At 48.6% G+C, this 19,847-nt stretch overlaps 1 protein-coding gene across 2 annotated transcripts; it reads right to left on the bottom strand.

Moving 5' to 3' along the window:
• Positions 1–1,848: 1,848 nt before the first annotated feature.
• LOC114769340 (cytosolic phospholipase A2-like) lies at positions 1,849–19,087 on the bottom strand. 2 transcript variants are annotated; one of them, XM_028962269.1, is made up of 19 exons: positions 18,891–19,087; positions 18,276–18,320; positions 17,237–17,317; positions 16,929–17,010; positions 16,360–16,508; positions 16,162–16,275; positions 15,143–15,180; positions 14,749–14,893; positions 12,397–12,533; positions 12,090–12,312; positions 11,515–11,629; positions 8,673–8,810; positions 8,484–8,576; positions 8,348–8,413; positions 6,423–6,653; positions 4,283–4,467; positions 3,852–4,041; positions 3,500–3,657; positions 1,849–2,846 (listed from the first exon to the last, which is right to left on the bottom strand). In XM_028962269.1, exons 3-19 carry the CDS (start codon positions 17,267–17,269, stop codon positions 2,643–2,645), a joined length of 2,301 nt encoding a protein of 766 aa, XP_028818102.1. In that variant the 5' UTR covers positions 17,270–17,317; positions 18,276–18,320; positions 18,891–19,087; the 3' UTR covers positions 1,849–2,642. The 2 variants fall into 2 exon arrangements, with proteins under 2 accessions (XP_028818102.1, XP_028818101.1); XM_028962268.1 differs by lacking the exon at positions 18,276–18,320 and having other exon boundaries at positions 18,891–19,086.
• Positions 19,088–19,847: the final 760 nt, after the last annotated feature.

Here is a 19,847-nt window from a genome sequence, read left to right as displayed (position 1 = left end):
CATCCGTGACGCCGTGTGCTGTGCTGCAGTGTTTCTGCTGCTGATGATGAAGCCGTTCCTTTATCTGCCTGATGACGCGCCGAGTAGGCGTCCCCCAAACAAGACTAAGACTAAACACACACACACGCAAAACACTTTTTAGGCATAAATCCAGGACGCCCACAGATGCAAACAAGCCAGAAGTAGCTTTTGTCGACAACACACTCCTGAGTCACACACTCCTACACACACTCGCACTCGCAGAAGTAAATACAATTTACAGCGCAATCCTGTGTGTGTAATCTCGAAGAAACCATCAAAACAGGGGGAATCGTGAATGCACACTCGTGTGTGTGTGTGTGTGTGTGTGTGTTTAATGATTCCACCACCAGTCCTCCTACATATGGGAGGAGTGTGTGTGTGTGTGTGTGTGTGTGACTGGATACGAGGAATGCCGGATCACAGCAAGCTGGAACACATGAAAGTGAAGCGATTGTGAGACACTGCAGCACAGCACACGGTGACACGTGCCCTCTGTATTTAACCGTCACCCTTGGTGACAGGCGCCCGGGGAGCAGGTGTCTTGCTGGCTCGGGATTGGTCCCTACTGATAATGGGGTGAATAATGGGGTATAATTGATTAGTGTGGTAATGACGTCGCTTGCTGGTTTTCTAGTTGGTGCCGGTAGGGACCGTGGCCGCCTGATCTGAGAACAGCGCCGCTCCGGGTCCGGACGCTCCAAACACTCGTTGTCACTGTAGCTGCGTTCGTTTGTCGGGATTTGGACGGAAATTGATGGCAGTGTTGCACGCGGCGTTTATTTGATGCCATCAAAACGCTGAACGTTCAGTCCGCGCTCACACACGCCAGAAAATGAGGTCTTAACACTCATCTCACCAACGAATTCCAAAACCAATTCAAGTAAAACCAGCAAAGTGTCACATGTACACACACACACACGCACTCACACATACACACTAACACACACGACACGTACACACTAACATGCGCGCTCACACAACACACACACAATAACACACAACACGTACACACTAACACACACACTCACGCACAACATGTACACACTAACACACGCACACTCACACACAACACGTACACACTAACACACTCACGTACACACAAACACACGCACTCACACACAAACACGTACACACAAACACACGCACTCACACACAACACGTACACACTAACACACTCACGTACACACAAACACACGCACTCACACACAACACGTACACACTAACACACTCACGTACACACAAACACACGCACTCACACACCACACGTACACACTAACACACACTCACGTACACACACATGCACACTCACACACACACACACACAACATGTACACACTAACACACACACGCACTCACACATGCTCACACCCGTACTTACTAACACACACACACACAACACGTACACACTAACACACACACACACACACACACTAAAACTCACACACGATCACACATTCACACAATATGCGCAGACACACCCACACACACGCACACTCACACAACATGTACACACTAACACACACATGCACACACACACACGCGTACTCACACACATGTACACAACATGCGCAGACACACCCACACACACTCACACAAGCACACTCACACAACACGTGCACACTAACACACACTGAAACACACACAGTGCAGGAAGTGATTTCAAACCGAAAGTGGTGTTAAGTCCCCATCACACATCTGAGGTGTGGGAAACATGAACAAAACGCTTTCAGTGAATGCAAAAGAAATTGCATTTATTATGCCAGTAAAAGTATTAAAATATCAACCACTATTATTTATTAATATTATTAATGTCATTATTATTAAATGTAAACATCTTACCACTTTTATTTTATTACAACTTTAAACAAACCTGGACAAAAAGTTGGTCAAAAAGTTCATGATTAACTTAAAAAAAATAAACATACTGTTTAATATAAAAAGTTGAAAAGTGAGTTAAAAGCCCAGGCACTTATGAACCAATCAGCATCCAGCACTAATCTGCTGTTTTTATCAGCCAATCCGCATAGAACACTGGCCTTGCTTTCTCCGTCAGCCAATCAGCACGTGTGTGGTAATGCTGGGCATCATGGGATGTCTTCATGCCAGACGTGAGTCAAACTCATCCAACTTTCGTGGATTTACTGGGGTCCCTCTGATCTCCATCATCTTTTACAAGATCCCATAACACTGAGAAGCTCCTGAAGTGGCCTGAAGGGTTCAGATGTTCTAGCTCTGACGAATTTGTTTCTACACTGACAATGAGGGAACAAAAGGGGTGTGAGATACATTGACCAATCAGAGCAGAGCAAGATCTCGGACACCATCTCAAGAGAAGATGAAGAAACAGGTCAGCAACGTTCAATACAGAGGAATCCAGAACAACAACAACAAAAAATGGGTCCAGTCCACCCAGTTACCCCACCCGCCACCCAAATACACCTCACGGCCAGAGAGGAGGGAGGTGGGCGACGCCCACTCAGTTAATCCCAGCAGGACTTCAGCTCACCCACAGCCGTCCTCAAGTTTTTCTTTTTTCCCCAACACACCCCCCCATATCCATCACGGATTTCACATTTCTATATGTAGACCTGTAACCCAGGGAGATGTGCGGTTCCCCGGACTCAGCTGGACGTGCTGCAGAAGCCCGGCAGGCCCTTGGCCGAGGCCAGCCCCGCCCTCGGGAGGTCAGCTGGGCGGAGCTTGCCACGGACGTCCCTCTTTAGGAACTTCTTGTTCTGGATCTCGTCGAGCGAGAGGGACACGGAGCAGCGAGACGGGTTCTCCTTGCGGTAAACGATGCTGTCCTTGATCGCCTCTTTAATGACCTGGGGGGGGAAGAACATCGCATGTTACACAACGTTCCTGGATCTGGAATTCTTCCTCCAATAATCTGGCCATGTTTATCACTTTGAATCTCGTCTGAAAGTTGAGTCGCGGCAACTGGACTTTCTTTCTTTCTTTAACGTAGAGACGTTTCATTCTGCCTCCACAGAACTTTGTCAATCTGAGGGAATCTGGCTTGTGACCACAAATGTATCCTCCAGGTTGGTTTCACCTCAATCCCGCCTTGAATGGATGTGACAGCCCCGCCCTGGCAGCTCCTCCTACCCCCATCAAGCGGGTCGTTAAATGTGGCCGACCTGGTGGGCCTGATTTTTCCGGGGATGGATGAAGTAGGTTGGAGATAAGTTGTGTCTGAGGCCTCCACCTCTGTTGTTGATTTGCACACGCAAAGCTTCCCTCACTCCTTCTCTGTCCAATATTTCAGCATTCTCGTCCAGAAACGAGTGTCCTTTGTCCTTCAGATGAAGGTACACAGCTGATTCTGGCCCTGAGGTGAACCTACTCAAGGCGGGACTGAGGTGAAACCAACCCGGAGGATGAATTTGTGGTCACACACCAACGTCCCTCAGATTGACAAAGTTCTGCAGAATAAAACAGATCTACCTGACGATCGTCCAACCGCTGGCACACGTACATCAATGTTGTTGAGGGTGTTGAACTCCATGAGGTCGTGCAGCTGCTTGAAGGCCTTGTTGGAGTACTGGAAGTTGAAGGTGGAGTAGGGGCTCTCAGGGTCATCAAAGATGTCAAAGTCGGCGAACTCCCGCTCCTGCTCCGTGTCGCGCGGCACCCCTGCAAGTAAGAGTTTCCGAGGTGACTCGACTACGGTCACGGCTGGTCTGCAGACGTGGGGAAGATCTCCTCTGTGTGCGGTATGTAGCACATTCCGCGTGTGCGAAACGGCGTGTTTACTTTGGGGGGGAGATACCTTCACGGCGCTGTAACGCCACGTTTCTGATGCTCCAAGAGGCCGGAGATCAACTCACCGGGCGCTTTGTACGTCCTGAAGTTGATGTTGACCAGCACGAAGTGGATGACCGTGGGGCAGTTCTTGTCCCCTGGCCTGGGTTTGAACACGTAGCACTCCTTCAGACCCTCGCGGTCGAACACCTTGGGGTCGATTTTGGGGAAGGGCAGCTTGTTCATCCGAGCCCACTTCTCCGCCAAGAGCAGCTCCTGCAATGAGGATCAGTAGAAGTTCTCCATCCACCCGCAATACTTCTACTCAGCTAGGACAGATAGCGTGTGATGAATCCAATGTTCTTTCTTAAATTGAACCAGTAGGGACATTAAATGAGTCTCGGTTTTAAAAACGTAGCCTGCTGAGACTGTAGAAACCCTTTAACTGAAGGTACATTTATATTATTCTGGTTTTGGCTTTTTTGTGTGCTCATGGGCCCTGTTTGTGACCTCTGACCTTGAAGGGGGGGCTGGAGTCGCTGGGCCGGGCCGAGAAGTCGAACGAGATGATGAGGTCGGCGCCGCGCTGCGGGCGCAGGATGAGGGGGTACGGCAGGTTGTAGGTCAAGCCGCTGTCCACCACGTGAATCTTCTTACTCTTCACGTCCAGCGGCTCGTAGATGCGGTCGAACTCGTCGGGGTCTGAGAACATTCCAGAAAACGTTGTACGGTGAACCCCACGGAGCGAATTTCCTCTAAACACCTACAGCCAGTTGGAGATGTGGAGACAAGCAGAGACTCGGATGACATTTTTAATAGCCGCTGACTAACTGCAGCACGGCAGGTGATTTCCCTCGACACGAAGTTACCTGGAACCTCATCAAACATCTAAAAAATATTCAAACAAAAAACCTTTTGATGAAAAAAAACCTTTTGGTGACATAGGAAGCAGCTGAGCCTGTGTCACCTTCACCTTCACGCTGAAGGCTGGAGGGCTTCGTTTTCAACAGAAAAACCTTCTAAACGCAGCCAGATCCCACAACTAAAACAAATGGAGGTCCAGGATTCTGGAGAGATTTCCCACGCAGTGGTCATCCGAGGAGGTCCAGATCCTCAAAGTCCTACAACTAACATCGCATATCTGTACCGTAACCGCACGTTAAAGAATAGAGCCCTAAGCTGTATATTTATACGTAAAATGAAACTGCCCTCGTAAGGGTAAATTATGATGGAATTGGAGACGACATAATCATTGATCTGGTTTAACTGGCATTTCCGTCTCAGTTCCATCACATCCCACCATCCAGGACCCCGGCCAGGAACACACTAACCAAAAGCCCTCTTATCATTTCCCAGCATTGCTTTTATAAGCCATTCCCAGCACTCCGCGGGGCTTTGTCTCTTCGGATAGACGGGAACAGTCAGGCGTCCCCCCCAAAGACGCGAACTCTGCGAGGAAATGAGGCAGCCCTGCGTTTTTAATCTACAATTTCCTACAAAAAAAGGGGGAAACGCAGAAATGAAGGGAAAAAACAACGGGGTGTTCTACATTTACAGTATTTACCAGACACCCTTATCCAAAGCAACTTAAAGTCAGTAGTTACAGGGACAGTCCCCCCCTGGAGACACTCAGGGTTAAGTGTCCTGCTCAGGGACACGATAGTAGTAAGTGGGGTTTGAACCTGGGTCTTCTGGTTCATAGACGAGTGTGGTTCCAATCGTGGAACCTCAAAAGGACTGAAGACAATATCACGCTGTGGAGATTTCTGAGTATCTTCACAGTTCTAAAAGCCCCCTCTGGCCGTGTTGGTGGCTGGGTCGTGAGGGTGGCCTGTAACAGATTTTCTCTGTTTAGAATGTTTGGCAAGGTCCACTTTGGTCCACTGTTTACAAGGTCCACAGAGTGTCTCCAGGGGGGGACTGTCCCTGTAACTACTGGTTGTAAGACACTCTGGATAAGGGCGTCTGGTAAATGCTGTAAATGTAAATGTAAGATGCAGAGCTCCATTCTTATAACCATAACCAAGTGGTACTTTGTTGAATCCACTTTCTTTTCCCACAGGACTAACTGGTGTGGTAGAGCAGAGTAGTTCTTTTTTTATCTGTTTACTCTGCTCGTCCCTCGTAGGAGTTCAGCAGCATTCCAACACATGATTAGCCGAGAACAGCAACAGAGTCTGACTTTGTTCTGACTTTAACATCCTGGTTCATCACCTTTCACCTCTGACTGAGGCCACGTCCACATGACAATGAGTTTTCGGTTTCTAAAAAACCTGCGTCCATGCGGGAGCGTTATCTGAAATGTAGTCGTCCACATGGGGACAACAGAGAACGTCCCGAACGCTGTTTTACCCCCCCTCCACACCTGTAGGTAACCCCCCGCTCACCTTGACTGGTGAGAACGTCCCGAGCACTGTTTTATCCGCCTGTGAACGTGCTATCCGCCAAATAGGACGCGTTTGGGGTTAAAGGTCAGGTTGGAGGTTGGGTACATTAGTGTTTTCCCAAAAAAATTCACTCTGGAACCAATTTTAGAAAAAAAACCTGTTGCGGGTCCCCTGAAACGGCGTCTCCGTGTGGACGCAAGGCCAGATCAGATAGAAATGAAAACGTTCTCTTCACCGCAACACACCCCTGTAACACTCAAGTATTGTGACCTGTCACGGCGTCGGTCTCGTCATCGCGGAGCATGAACTCGCTGAAGGGCGAGAAGGGCTGGTTGGCGTTGAGGTTGAGGCCCAGCATGAAGTTGTGGACCTTGCCGGCGCGGCCCTCGCGCGTGTTGAACAGCGCCGAGTCGCTGAACAGCGACGTGAACATCCGCTGGACCCAGCTGGCCTTCACCTGCTGCCGGAACTCGTCCTCGGCCTCCGGGTTCTCCGTCCCGCCTGGCAGACAGCGGAGGCAGACAGGTCACATGCTGGAAAATCACTACGATTCACTTACAAACATGTTCAAATACATGTTCAAATAAAGTAGCGGCGTAAAACCGCAGCTGAATGTGGGCGTGTCTGCGTTGCAGGGAGAAGAGGAGCGGCAACAAATTGTTGTTCCTCCTTCATGACAATGGAGCCATTTCCTTTCCTTTCCTTTACTCTACTTTACTCTACTCGACTTTACTTTACTCGACTTTACTTTACTCTACTCTACTCGACTTTACTCTACTTTACTTTACTTTACTCTACTCTACTTTACTTTACTTGGCAGACGTTTTTATCCAAAGCGACTTACAGGAGGAAACCAGCAATTCTCGTTCAGTTTCTATAGATTTAGTTACAAAACTAAGAGTCCTGATAAGGCCGAACTTGTCAGGAATACAACATGCTGGGAATTGTTAAGTGCCAGATTAATATTTTGTGTGTGTGTGTGTGTGTGTGTGTGTGTTAGATTCATCTGAAATACTTTTTGAACAAACTTGGTTTTCTTGGTCTTAAGGTGCTGGTCGCCTCGGCTAGTCGAATGGAGCACCAGCCACTACAGTATTTTTTATTGTTAAGTGCTTTTTAAAGAACTTTTTAAAAATGTTCGGGCAACGTTCTAGTGTGGCGGCGCTCCAGTCGGAGGGGCAGTGGTGGCCTAGCGGTTCAGGAAGTGGCCCCGTAATCAGAAGGTGGCCGGTTCAAATCCCGATCCGCCGAGGTGCCACTGAGCAAAGCACCGTCCCCACACACTGCTCCCCGGGCGCCTCTCATGGCCGCCCACTGCTCACCAAACTTTACAGCAAGCTTTAGTCTTGAGAATTAATCGCGGTTAATCAACGAATGAGGCATTTTGCGAACCACTAGTGGCGATAAATAAGTTCATATTGTAATGAACAGCAGGGCCGATATTCTGGTCACTGGCAGCGTGGGGCCACGTTATAACTGGAAAGCAGGAAATGACATCAGACCGTGACTCAGTTCACCGCACACGTTTGCATGAGAGATCAGCCGATAAGTGACATGCAGTCTAACAGCAACCCTAAATGACACGGGTTACGATGTCGGTTTACAGGTTTACCGTCATCTGGTACACGTCTGGCTCATCTGGGGAATGAAAGGTGGGTCGGCACCGGGTGTGTTATCACCGCAACTTTGGGGCGCAGTCCAAACTAGTTCCCCAGTCGGAATGCGTTGCTGTTGTTTATTTAAGCGGCACGGCCGCTGAATGGCGCGCCTTTCCGGTGACGATTCAGGGCGGGGCACCGAACAACCAAATACGGAAAAATACTGAACACAACGTGAACCGATTTAGGGTGCTAGTAGCCTAGCGGGTAACACACTGGCCTATGAACCAGAAGACCCAGGTTCGAACCCCACTTACTACCATCGTGTCCCTGAGCAGGATACTTAACCCTGAGTGTCTCCAGGGGGGGACTGTCCCTGTAACTACTAGTGGGTAACACACTCGTCTATGAACCATTGTGTCCCTGAGCAGGACACTTAACCCTGAGTGTCTCCAGGGGGGGGACTGTCCCTGTAACTACTGATTGTAAGTCGCTCTGGATAAGGACGTCTGGTAAATGCTGGAAATGTAAAATGTAAAATGATTCTCCATGGACCCAGAGGACCAGAAAAGGGACGGAAGTTGTCCTGCTCCTCACCTTTGCGCGGCTCTTCGTCGTTGTCCACGCTGTTCCTCCCCACAATGTGCTCGGGTTTAATCTGCTCTGTAAAGCACACCAGCCAAATGAAGAACGGCGAACGGCGTTCCTGCGCGTGCATCCACGCCACACTCACCGAGCTCCTCCTCCATGGTGCTGCCGCTCCCTCCGGTCTCCCTCAGTCCCAGCACCCGGTTGAAGAGGATGGAGAATGCACTGCCCCACACACCTGCGGACACACCAACACACACGCGCGCGGCGGGGCGGTCACGCGCGTTCCCGAGGGGGAGGGGCCTGCCTAGTTTACTCGGCCGCGCTCGCCTACCCATGAGGAAGTGCAGCGGGTTCTCCTCGTACTTCTTCACCACCGTCCCCATGAAGAACTTGCTGCCGAAGAGGTCGGGGGTCATGAAGGTGCCGTATTTGGCCATGCCGATCTCGTAGGGGGTGAACTCCACCCAGTCTGTCCGTTTAAAGAAACACACGCACGTCGTTTTTATGAAGTCAGACAGACAGACAAAAAAAAAAAAATCATTTTGAGATTCTGGCAGGACGTTGGCGCCGAATTCAACTCAGCGTGCAAATCAGAGAGCAGACAAGTTCTGTACAGCGGGACACCGGGACCAACATCATTAACACGTCACACACACACACATACAGTGGAGGAAATAATTATTCGACCCCTCGCTGATTTTGTAAGTTTGTCCAATGACAATGAAATAAAAAGTCTCTGAACAGTATCATTTTAATGGTAGGTTTATTTTAACAGTGACAGATAGCACATCAAAAGGAAAATTGAAAAAATAACTTTAAATAAAAGATAGAAACTGATTTGCATTTCATTGGGTGAAATAAGTATTTGAACCCTCTAACAAAAAAAAGACTTAATACTTAGTGGTCAAACCAAGTTTGCACACATTTTAGGAGGAATTTTGGTCCACTCCTCTTTGCAGATCATCTCTAAATCACTAAGGTTTCGAGGCGGTCTCTGTGCAACTTTGAGCTTCAGCTCCCTCCATAGGTTTTCTATTGGATTAAGGTCAGGAGACTGACTAGGCCACTCCATGAAGTTGATGTGCTTCTTCTTGAGTCACTCCTTTGTTGCCTTTGCTGTATGTTTTGGGTCATTGTCATGCTTGAACACCCATCCACGACCCATTTTCAATTTCCTGGCAGAGGGAAAGAGGTTGTCGCTCAGGATTTTACGATACATGGCTCCGTCCATTTTCCCGTTGATGCAGTGAAGTTGTCCACCTCCATGCTTGACAGTGGGGACGGTGTTTTGGGGGTCATAGGCAGCATTTTTCTTCCTCCAAACACGGCGAGTTGAGTTAAGCACTGCAGGATTTTAATCCATTGTGGTGTAATGTGTTTCTAATGGTTTTCTTGGTGACTGTGGTCCCAGCTACTTTGAGGTCATTAACTAACCCCTCCCATGTAGTTCTAGGATGATTTCTCACCTTTCTCAGAATCATTGAGACCCCACGAGGTGAGATCTTGCGTGGAGCCCCAGACCGAGGTCGATTGATGGTCATTTTGTGCAACAAAATGTCATCACCTTCAAAATGTCATCACCTTGTCACCTTCTCTCCCAGCTTCTTGCTAATGGTTTTGTGTCCCATTCCAGCCTTGTGCAGGTCTACAGTTTTGTCTCTGACATCCTTGGACAGCTCTTTGGTCTTTCCCATGTTGGAGAGTTTGGAGTCTGCCTGATCGATTGAGTCTGTGGACAGGTGTCTTTTATACAGGTGACTAGTTAAGACAGGTGTCATTCATGAGGGGGACTAATTGAGTTGGAGTGTCTAACCACTCTGTGGGAGCCAGAACTCTTAATGGTTGGTAGGGGTTCAATGAAATGCAAATCAGTTTCTAGCTTTTATTTAAAGTTATTTTTTGATGTGCTATCTGTCACTGTTAAAATAAACCTAACATTAATATGATACTGTTCTGAGACTTTTCATTTCTGTGTCACTGGACAAACTTACAAAATCAGCGAGGGGTCAAATAATTATTTCCTCCACTGTACACACACAAACACACACACAGGCATGCACGCACACGCGCACACACACACACACACACACAAACAAAGGGGAATACTTTAGTGAGAATGTCAGCTTGTCGCCTTCCGCTTGGCCGTTGCGAAACTGAAACGTTTCCATAAATAATCACCTCCTGACTCAACACTCGTAGTCTCGGGATCCCGAACGCAACACCCCACACGCGTTTACTCAATCCGAAACCCCTCCCGGGCCGGGCACGCCGCCGCATTCCTTCCATTCCGCTCAGCAGCGAGCCGGATGCGGGATTTCGGGTGAGGAAACGTCACGCCTCGTGCGGTGACCTCTGTGTGCTCGTACCTGCCGTGAAGTGCCGCCGTATACGAGTAAACACCGGCGCGTGAATATACTCTCATACAGCATCTCACAAAAATGTATTCAAATTTTAATTCAACCCTTCATGTCAGGCGCTGTAAAAAAAAAACATTCGACCTTATTAGACTAAATAACATGGGGGTGTGGCTAAAGCAACTGGTGATTTGCGTATTTGTGAATCCTTTTTTAATTTACTTTAAATCACACTCTGACAACGCTGCATTTCACCTTATTATTAATGAATTCAGCACATGCAGAGGTTTGAAGTAAATTACCGTCGGTGAAAGTAATCTGGTCTGGACCGTAATCTCACCAGGACCCCGACTACGAATACAACCATCCCCTGCACTCCGGTGTAATCGTACTTATATACGATGGTCTCAGCTTCACAGTGACATCATGATCCACGTGCTCGTCACTGAAATGAGTTCATACCCACCGGACGGCTGTCGTTCTTCTCACATTTCGTGGTGAGCAAGTATTAGTATAGTATAAGTCCATTGAGACATACTGTATGTGATTTTGGGCTATATAAGAAATAAATGTTGTTGTTGTTGTATTATTGGGGGTTTGCCATTAGCCATTAGAGGAAGAATTGGAAGAATTGCTGTGTGTGTGTGGTGCATGTGATGAGAACATCGGTAGGTTCCTCATGTCCATTGGAATCTATTCACGAGAACGAGGAAACAGGCGACTTCCCATTTATGCAAATAATAAATCCAGCGTAATCACATAACACACGCACACACACACACACACACACACGTGCTGTTCAAACACACATCTACACACCTGCGAACATGAGCTCGGACACGTCGGGCTTGACATGCAGACAGGTGAAGAGGGGGAGGGGACACTGGGCCTCGTTCACCTTCTCCTGCATTTCGCTGAGTTTACTGTCCATTCTCTGCAGACAAGACAGACAAAAGTGGCATCGCTTTTAACTCAGAGCCACGTCTGAGTTACCATTACAGCTACGCCAAACCTGCAGGACGGATTTATGTAGAAGCCCAGCACCCCTTTACATTTACCAGACGCCCTTATCCAGAGCAATTTACAATCAGTAGCTACAGGGACAGTCCCCCCCTGGAGACACTCAGGGTTAAGTGTCCTGCTCAGGGACACAATGGTAGTAAGTGGGATTTGAACCTGGGTCTTCTGGTTCATAGACGAGTGTGTTACTTTCTAGGCTACTACCACCCTTTATCCCTGTAAATGCTACGTGCTAAATGTCTAGTTTACTGTTACGATTCAGACGTTACGGCCTCACGCAATCTGGGGTAAAGCGAAAGAGTCCTGACGTGATAACATCAACATTCTTCATATTCAGATCAGTAAGAAGCGCATCACCACGGCGCACAGCTCACCGCGGGGATGAGCGTCTCCCCGATCAGCATGCCGAAGATGTCGGTGAAGGTGACCGGCTGCCCGGCCGCCTTCTTGCTCCACAGGGCCTGGATGTAGTTGGTGATGTGCTGTGGCAGCAGCAGCCGCAGGGGGTTGCTGCTGACCCGCTGCATCAGCTCCTGGTTTATCTGGCCCGGGCCTTTACCGGGCCACTCGGGGTGGGAGAAGAGCGTCGACATGTACCTGGCGTTGGAGAAGGGGAACGCCGCATGAACAGGGCCCCCCCGAAGACCCCCCCCAAACCCACAAGCAGAGTTCTCCACTCACCAGGTGGAGCCGGACAGCCCGGCAACGTAGGTGGCGCAGTCCAGAACCCCCGACTCGTACAGCGCCTTCATCACGCCCGAGAACCCCACCATGGCCCGGAAACCGCCGCCTGAGCCCACCACCGCAATCACCGGGACCTGGTCAGAGGGGAGGCCGTGACGTCACTTCCTGTCCCTGTTCATGCACATTTCATCACACTCTTCTACACGGGCTGGTCCGCTTTCGAGGTGCAACTCCAACCCCAAAAAAGAAATAGATGTAGAGTTCAACTGTATTGACGGGTGCATAAGGAACGTTGCTGCATTATTATCAATGTCCAACGGTAACTGGGGTGACTGTTTTTTATTGGTCCCTTCTCACCTTCCAGGCAATGAATAGAAGAAAAGCCAAACACAGATACTGTGGGTACAGAAAGTATTCAGACCCTCTTGAATTTTATATTATTCTATATTCTTTGTTATATTGCAGCCATTTTGCAGCCATTAAATAATTACAATTATTGAAGTTATTTTTTTCTACATTAATGTACACACAGCACCACATATTGACAGAAAAACAAAGAATTGCTAACATTTTTGCAGATTTATTATGAAAAACTGATATCACTTGGTCCTAAGTATTCAGACCCTTTGCTGTGACACCCCTATATTTTTTAGCTCAGGTTCTGTCAATCTCTTCTGATCATCCTTGAGATGGTTCTACACCTTCATTTGACTCCACCTGTGTTTGATTATACTGGTTGGACTTGATTATTAAAGCCACACCCCTGTCTATATAAGACCTTACAGCTCACAATGCAGGTCAGAGCACATAAGAATTATGAGGTCAAAGGAACTGCCTGAAGAGCTCAGAGAATTGTAGCACAGATCTGGCCAAGGTTCCAAAAAAATTCTTCTGCACTTAAGGTTCCTAAGAGCACAGTGGCCTCCATGATATTTAAATGGAACATGTTTGGGACCACCAGAACCCTTCCTGAAGCTGGCCAAACTGAGCAATCGGGGGAGAAGGTGAGAGAGGTGAAGAAGAACCCAAAGCTTCTCCTCAGTGCAAGACACATGAAAGCCCGCATGGAGTTTGCTAGAAAAAAGCTCCAAGAAGGTGAGAAATAAGATTGTCTGGTCTGTAGACACCAAGATGACACTGGGCCAAAGGTTTATCTTCCAACAACACAATGACCCAAATCACACAGCTAAAATAATGAAGGAGGGGCTTCACACCACTCCAGGATTGTTCTTGAATGGCCCAACCAGAACCCTGACTTAAACCCCATCTCTGGAGAGACCTAAAAATATCTGTCCACCAACGTTTACCGTCCAACGTGCCAGAACTGGAGAGGATCTGCAAGGAGGGACGGCAGAGAGGATCCCCAAATCCAGGTGTGAAAAACTTGTTGCATCTTTCCCCAAAAGACTCAAAATGGCGCTTCTACTAAATACCGAGCAAAGGGTCTGAATAGTTTTTCCTTCTTAATAAATCGCCAAAAATGTCAACATTTCTGTGTTTTTCTGTCAATGTGGGGAGCTGTGTGTACATTAATAAGGAAAAATGAACTTACATTGCAGCCATATGCTAGAATAAACAAAGAGGGAAAAATGTGAGGGGGTCTGAATACTTTCCGTACCCCAGCGAGGGGTCACCGTCACGGTCGTAGGTAAAACCCCCACATCACCGTGTGTGGGAACTGAAGAGATTAGGAGTTCACACACCAAAGCCGGTAAACTAATTTAATCCTTTACCGAGGACATCATATCGGCGTGTGTGTGTGTGGGGGGTGTGTTTACACACGTCGGGCGGGGCCACTGATTTATTTCATTATGATTCAAACACAGGCCCACGGGTCCTCTGGTTAAGGTCAGCCGATACGAGGAGGACAGTAAATGCAAAGCTTGGCGTGCCGTACTCGCTTCCAGAATTTATACCACCCCTATTCACATGTTATTACTGCACCGTTTCTTTACCCTCGTCTGTGTTACTCCTGCGCTCAGCAATATGCCAGATGACTTTATCACGGAATAGTAAACCAGCCACCTTTATCCCGACAGAACGTTCACTTCTCCAGTCCTGCATTAGCACTATAGAAATGATTTGGTCCAATCTTAGTCCTGTACCTGGTGTACTAACCTGCTGATTACTGGTTTAGTCCACTACACTAAATATGTCCTCATGCTAAGCCAGTAGAGTATCTCTGTAGAGTCTGTCTGAACGCAATTTTACTAGAGTCAGTAGTTAAAGGGACACTCGGGGTTCAGTGCGGTTCTTAGGGACACGATGGTAGTAAGTGGGGTTGGAACCTGGGACTGAGCCTGTTTTCCCCACCAGGCTACTGGCAGCCCCTCTAATCCAGGTCAGTACCTCCTGTGGGGAGCTGGGCAGGAATTGTGGCTTCTCCATGTGCAGCAGCTTCTTTATTCCCAGCATCACCTTCTCCCGCCGTGCCTGTCGGAACAACTTCTCCTTATCGCACAGGGCCAGGCTGAAGCGCAGGTCCAGGTCCGTGCTGTGGGACGGAAGAGAAACTCTACAGCTGTGATGAATGCTTGGAACGCGGCTCTACAAACGAGATGCTAGAAGTAAGTATTGATGGATTGCGATCTTCTGAGCTGAGCACCACGAGTGTGGTGCCTGTTCAGTGTCTGCCACAACAACACGTTAACCAGCGTCTTAAGGGCGGAACGCTGGGGGGGCGTGGCTCTTAAAAGCAGGAGCTAACCAGCACGTCACCGTCCGTAGTAGTGGTGCTCCTTACCAGACCTCCAAAGACATCTGCAGGTGGACCTTGGTTGCCTGTAACAGAAGAGCATCAGCGTGAGAGGTGGCGGCTGGACGGTGGCTTGACACAGGAAGTGACACGTCTTGCCCGCGAAGGGCCAGCTGACAGCTGATCAAACTAAAAAGTGGCTTAAACGTTTTTTTTCCCTCCTCTACACTGCAGAGCAGCACAATGTGTCACGGTGAAACGTGTCCTCTGTATTTAACCATCACCCTTGGTGACAGTGGGCACCATGACAGGCACCCGGGCAGCCATGACACCCATAACATCTATTATTTTGTGAAAGTGACGTGGTTGTCATTGTGAAACACTACGGCGCAGCACACGGTGACACGGTGAAACGTGTCCTCTGTATTTACCATCACCCTTAATGACAGTGGGGACCATGACAGGCGCCCGGGGAGCAGTGTGTGGGGACGGGACCTTCATCAAGGGGACCTCAGTGGCACCTCGAGCTTTGAACCCACGGGCCCAGTGAGAAGAAGACGCTCCTGCTGCCTTAAAGTGACGTGAGGTGCAGCCGCGAGGTCAGACCAGGTCAGGCCGACTGCAGCAGAACAGTCAGGTCAGGAACCGGGGGAGTCTGTGTTTTAATCTCCTCCCCATGAATGTCTGTTTCTTCTCGCTCGACACACACTCCACAATCTTCACCACACACACACACACACACACACAGTTCTACCATCCATCTCCAACCTACAGAACACAAACCTCAGAACCTTGCGGATCCATTTACATTTACAGCATTTAGCAGACGCCCTTATCCAGTATTTACAGGGACAGTCCCCCCCCTGGAGACACTCAGGGTTAAGTGTCCTGCTCAGGGACACGATGTTAGTAAGTGGGGTTTGAACCTGGGATCTGTGCCACATATGGGATGTGGAGGACATGAACCTGCTGGTCCGAGCTACTTCCTGCTTCGAATTTGCCGCTCTGCCGCTCGGTCGGCGCGGTGGGCGAGAAAAGTGAAGCAGCTCCTCAACACTTATTCTTACTTTTCCAATGAGGAAGGCGACCGTCTCCGTCTGGTCCACCTTGATTTTGGAGATGTCATAGGAGGCGGTGCCCAGTGTCTCGTCCATGAGATAGTTGGAATCCATCAAGGTCAGCTGAGAAGACACACACAGCCAGACGGTGAGTCTGGTGGCATCCTGGAGATAAGACAAATTCTATTCCCGGTCCGGGCGTCTCACCTCGAGAACGTTCTCCTGGTTGGGGTCCAAGATGAAGTGGAAGGTCTCGTTCCACTGAGGGTTGATGTCGTTGTCGATGTGCCGCGTCTGTTTGCGGCTCTCTGGAGCCGCCGGAATAAAGAGCTCCACGTAGGGGTCAGGAGTGTCCACTGCACACACACACACACACACACACACACACATCGGTAGAACCAAGCTGAGCACCACAATCAGCTAGTGGACCAGCATGCAGTTACGGAAGTTCTCCTGATTTAAGTTCCTCGGCGCAGCTCGGCGAGAAGGCGTTTCGAGACGCGTTTTATCAGATCTGCGCGTCACTCGCAGTCATTCTGAAAGTGAACTGGCGAGGGCCGTCGTGGGCGATGATGCCGGCGAGAGCAGGCACCTTCTCAACGTGTCCACTACAGTAAATATGTCCTCATGCTAAGCCTGGCAGAGTATCTCTGTAGAGTCTGTCTGAGCGCAATTCTGTCTGATCACACACACACACACACACCACATACATACACACACCACACCAACACTCACACACATATACATACACACCACATACACACACACACACTTACAGAGGTCGCCCAGCGCTCCTTTGGTGACATTCTCTGCCCGCTGGACTGTCACTGTGAACTTGTGCGAGTACTGCTGCTCCACCTGCAAACACACACATAGCAGCGTTCAGAACGTTCCGAGAACATTCCAAGAACATTCCCATTCATCTGCACCAGGAAGGGTCTGGACGAGGAGGCGGTTCCATCTCAGCTCTCCCTAATTTACATGTTCTCATTTTTACACTTGGTTCCATGGTTTCTGTCGGTAATCATTCCCCTAACGGAGAAGTGGTCACATGGTCACGTGTGGAAGGAGATGAGGAGCTTACAATGATGTACTGGTACGGGTCTATGGCAGACATCCTGAGGCCAGACAACGGTCTTCAGATCAGCAGAGACTTCGCCACAAACTGCAGGAGGGCAGAGAGTAAAAAAAAGAGGACAAAACACACACACGCACATGCACACACACACACACACACGCACACACAATGACGACAAGATAGCATTTATCAGGGTAGAAGATGAGAGTGGTCTCCTGACGCACACAGCGTTATATACACAGACTTATCTGAGCCATGAGCACTGCACACACACACACACACACACACATCAGCATCATGTCCAATCCCAGGCCAGCAGTTGCTCACATGTGTGTGTTGTGACAGAGGAAGTGTGTGTGGCGAACAGACTTAGATAAGCCTGAGAAAGTTCTCCTCTGCTTCATAACACACTGATGGAGGTTGCAGCACATGAACACGTGACTCAGCAGACACATAAAGCTGGGAGGGGTTACACACACATACTCACACACACTCACACGCGTACTCACACACACGTACTCACACACACATACTCACACACACACTCACACACACGTACTCACAAACACACACACTCACACACACACTTACACACACACACTCACGTACTCATACACACACATACTCACACACACTCACACGCGTACTCACACACACACACACATACTCACACACACACACTCACACACACGTACTCACAAACACACACACTTACACACACACACACTCACGTACTCATACACACACACCGACACACACACACACGTACTCACAAACACACACACACACACACACTCACGTACTCACACACTCAAACACACACACGTACTCACACACACACACTCACACACACTCACACACGTACTCACACACACACATATACGTAACACAGATAAATACATACACCCTCAGCAACCACACACACACTCACATACACATATATTCTCACACACACACATTTACTAGCATAGACACACACACTCTCACTGTGAGTGTTTAATCGAGCATGATGTTCCGCTCTGTGCACGTTTGACTCGCCACGTACTGTGCAGCCGCGTCCAAACCCGCTTTCCGTCCAAGTCTGGAGACGCTGGAACCCGCGCCAGACACACACACACACACACACACACACATTAGTGTGACTATCAGGGACAAGAGTGACAGAGAGTGCTCGGAATGACATTTATCTACTGATCACACACACACACACACACACACACCACATACATACACACACCACACCAACACTCACACACATATACATACACACCACATACACACACACACCACCAACACACACATATATACATACACACACACCACACCAACACACACACACATACATACACACCACATATACATAACACACACACACCACCAACACACATATATATTCATACACACACACCAGCAACACACACACATATACATACACACCACACCAACACACGCATACATACACACGTGGTGTATAAATGCGAGGAAAAGAGTCTCTACTGGACAGGAGACTAATGAACAGAAACATCATCGTTCACGGTTACATTAAAAGCCACTTTGCGGAACCTTTAACTTCCCGACTGTCGCTGCAGCGCCGAATGAATTAATAATAATAATACTAGATAACTAAATAAAAGTGATATAAAAACGTGGCCCCGCTCACCTGCTCATCGGTCCGGAGCTCCGCGGCTCTCCGGCTCTGTGCAGCCCGACAGCGGGAGGAGGCGGATATCTCTCACCGCGGACCGAGTCGGAAATGCCGCCGCCGCCGCCGCCGCGCCTCCTCTCGGCCGGGGACTTAATGCCGGAAAAAAACAAAAAAAAAGCAGACGCGACAGGCTCGGAAAATGGCGCAAACCGCGGCGGCTCTCGGACTGGCGTCGCAGCCGGACGTGGAGTGCGGGCGGACAGGCCCGGACGCGCAGCTCAGGCGGGACGAGCCGCTCCTCTCCCCCGCCGCAGGAGCGCAGACCTGCCCGCTAGAGGGCGACAGAGGCCCGGGGCAGGTTCACGTTCAACTCGCATTCAAAGACGCAGCACGGTTCCTTTTTACTTTTAAATACTCTTATTATGAAGAAAAAGCTCTTTTATTCACAAACACACCTTTATACGCATACACATATGGGAAAATGTATACTGAGCATGGTGTTATATATAATATACAGTGTAAGTGTTTATTCTTCCCATATGTTTATATGTATTTCACTTGTAATTCCCGGCCCTTGTATTGTATTTATTTTTTGTATTTTCTGCACTATTTTGTATATATATGATAGGACTGAATGAGCTGTTTTTAATTGTACATGCGTATAGTCACAATAAAAGGTATTATATTATTTTTCTATTCTACTATATAGTATATAGTATAGTATATATAATATAGTAATATAATAAGAAATATAATAAAAGTAATAGTGGGTAAATACACAATAAATGTTTGAAAAAGTAGAACTGTAGAGTTACATACGGATTTCTGTGCATTAATATTAATATTAGTAGCCCAATGACATCTACATGACTGGATTTGTGTAATGAAGGAGACCCGTAACCCTCCACGCGGCGGGCGTCAACCTGTGGTGACGTAGAGGGGGCGTGGCTTTCGGAAGGCCGGTCAGGTGGT

The sequence above is a fragment of the Denticeps clupeoides genome, chromosome 19 (assembly GCF_900700375.1).
Source record: "Denticeps clupeoides chromosome 19, fDenClu1.1, whole genome shotgun sequence".
NCBI lineage: Eukaryota > Metazoa > Chordata > Actinopteri > Clupeiformes > Denticipitidae > Denticeps > Denticeps clupeoides.
This window is presented reverse-complemented; position numbering and strand designations above follow the sequence as displayed.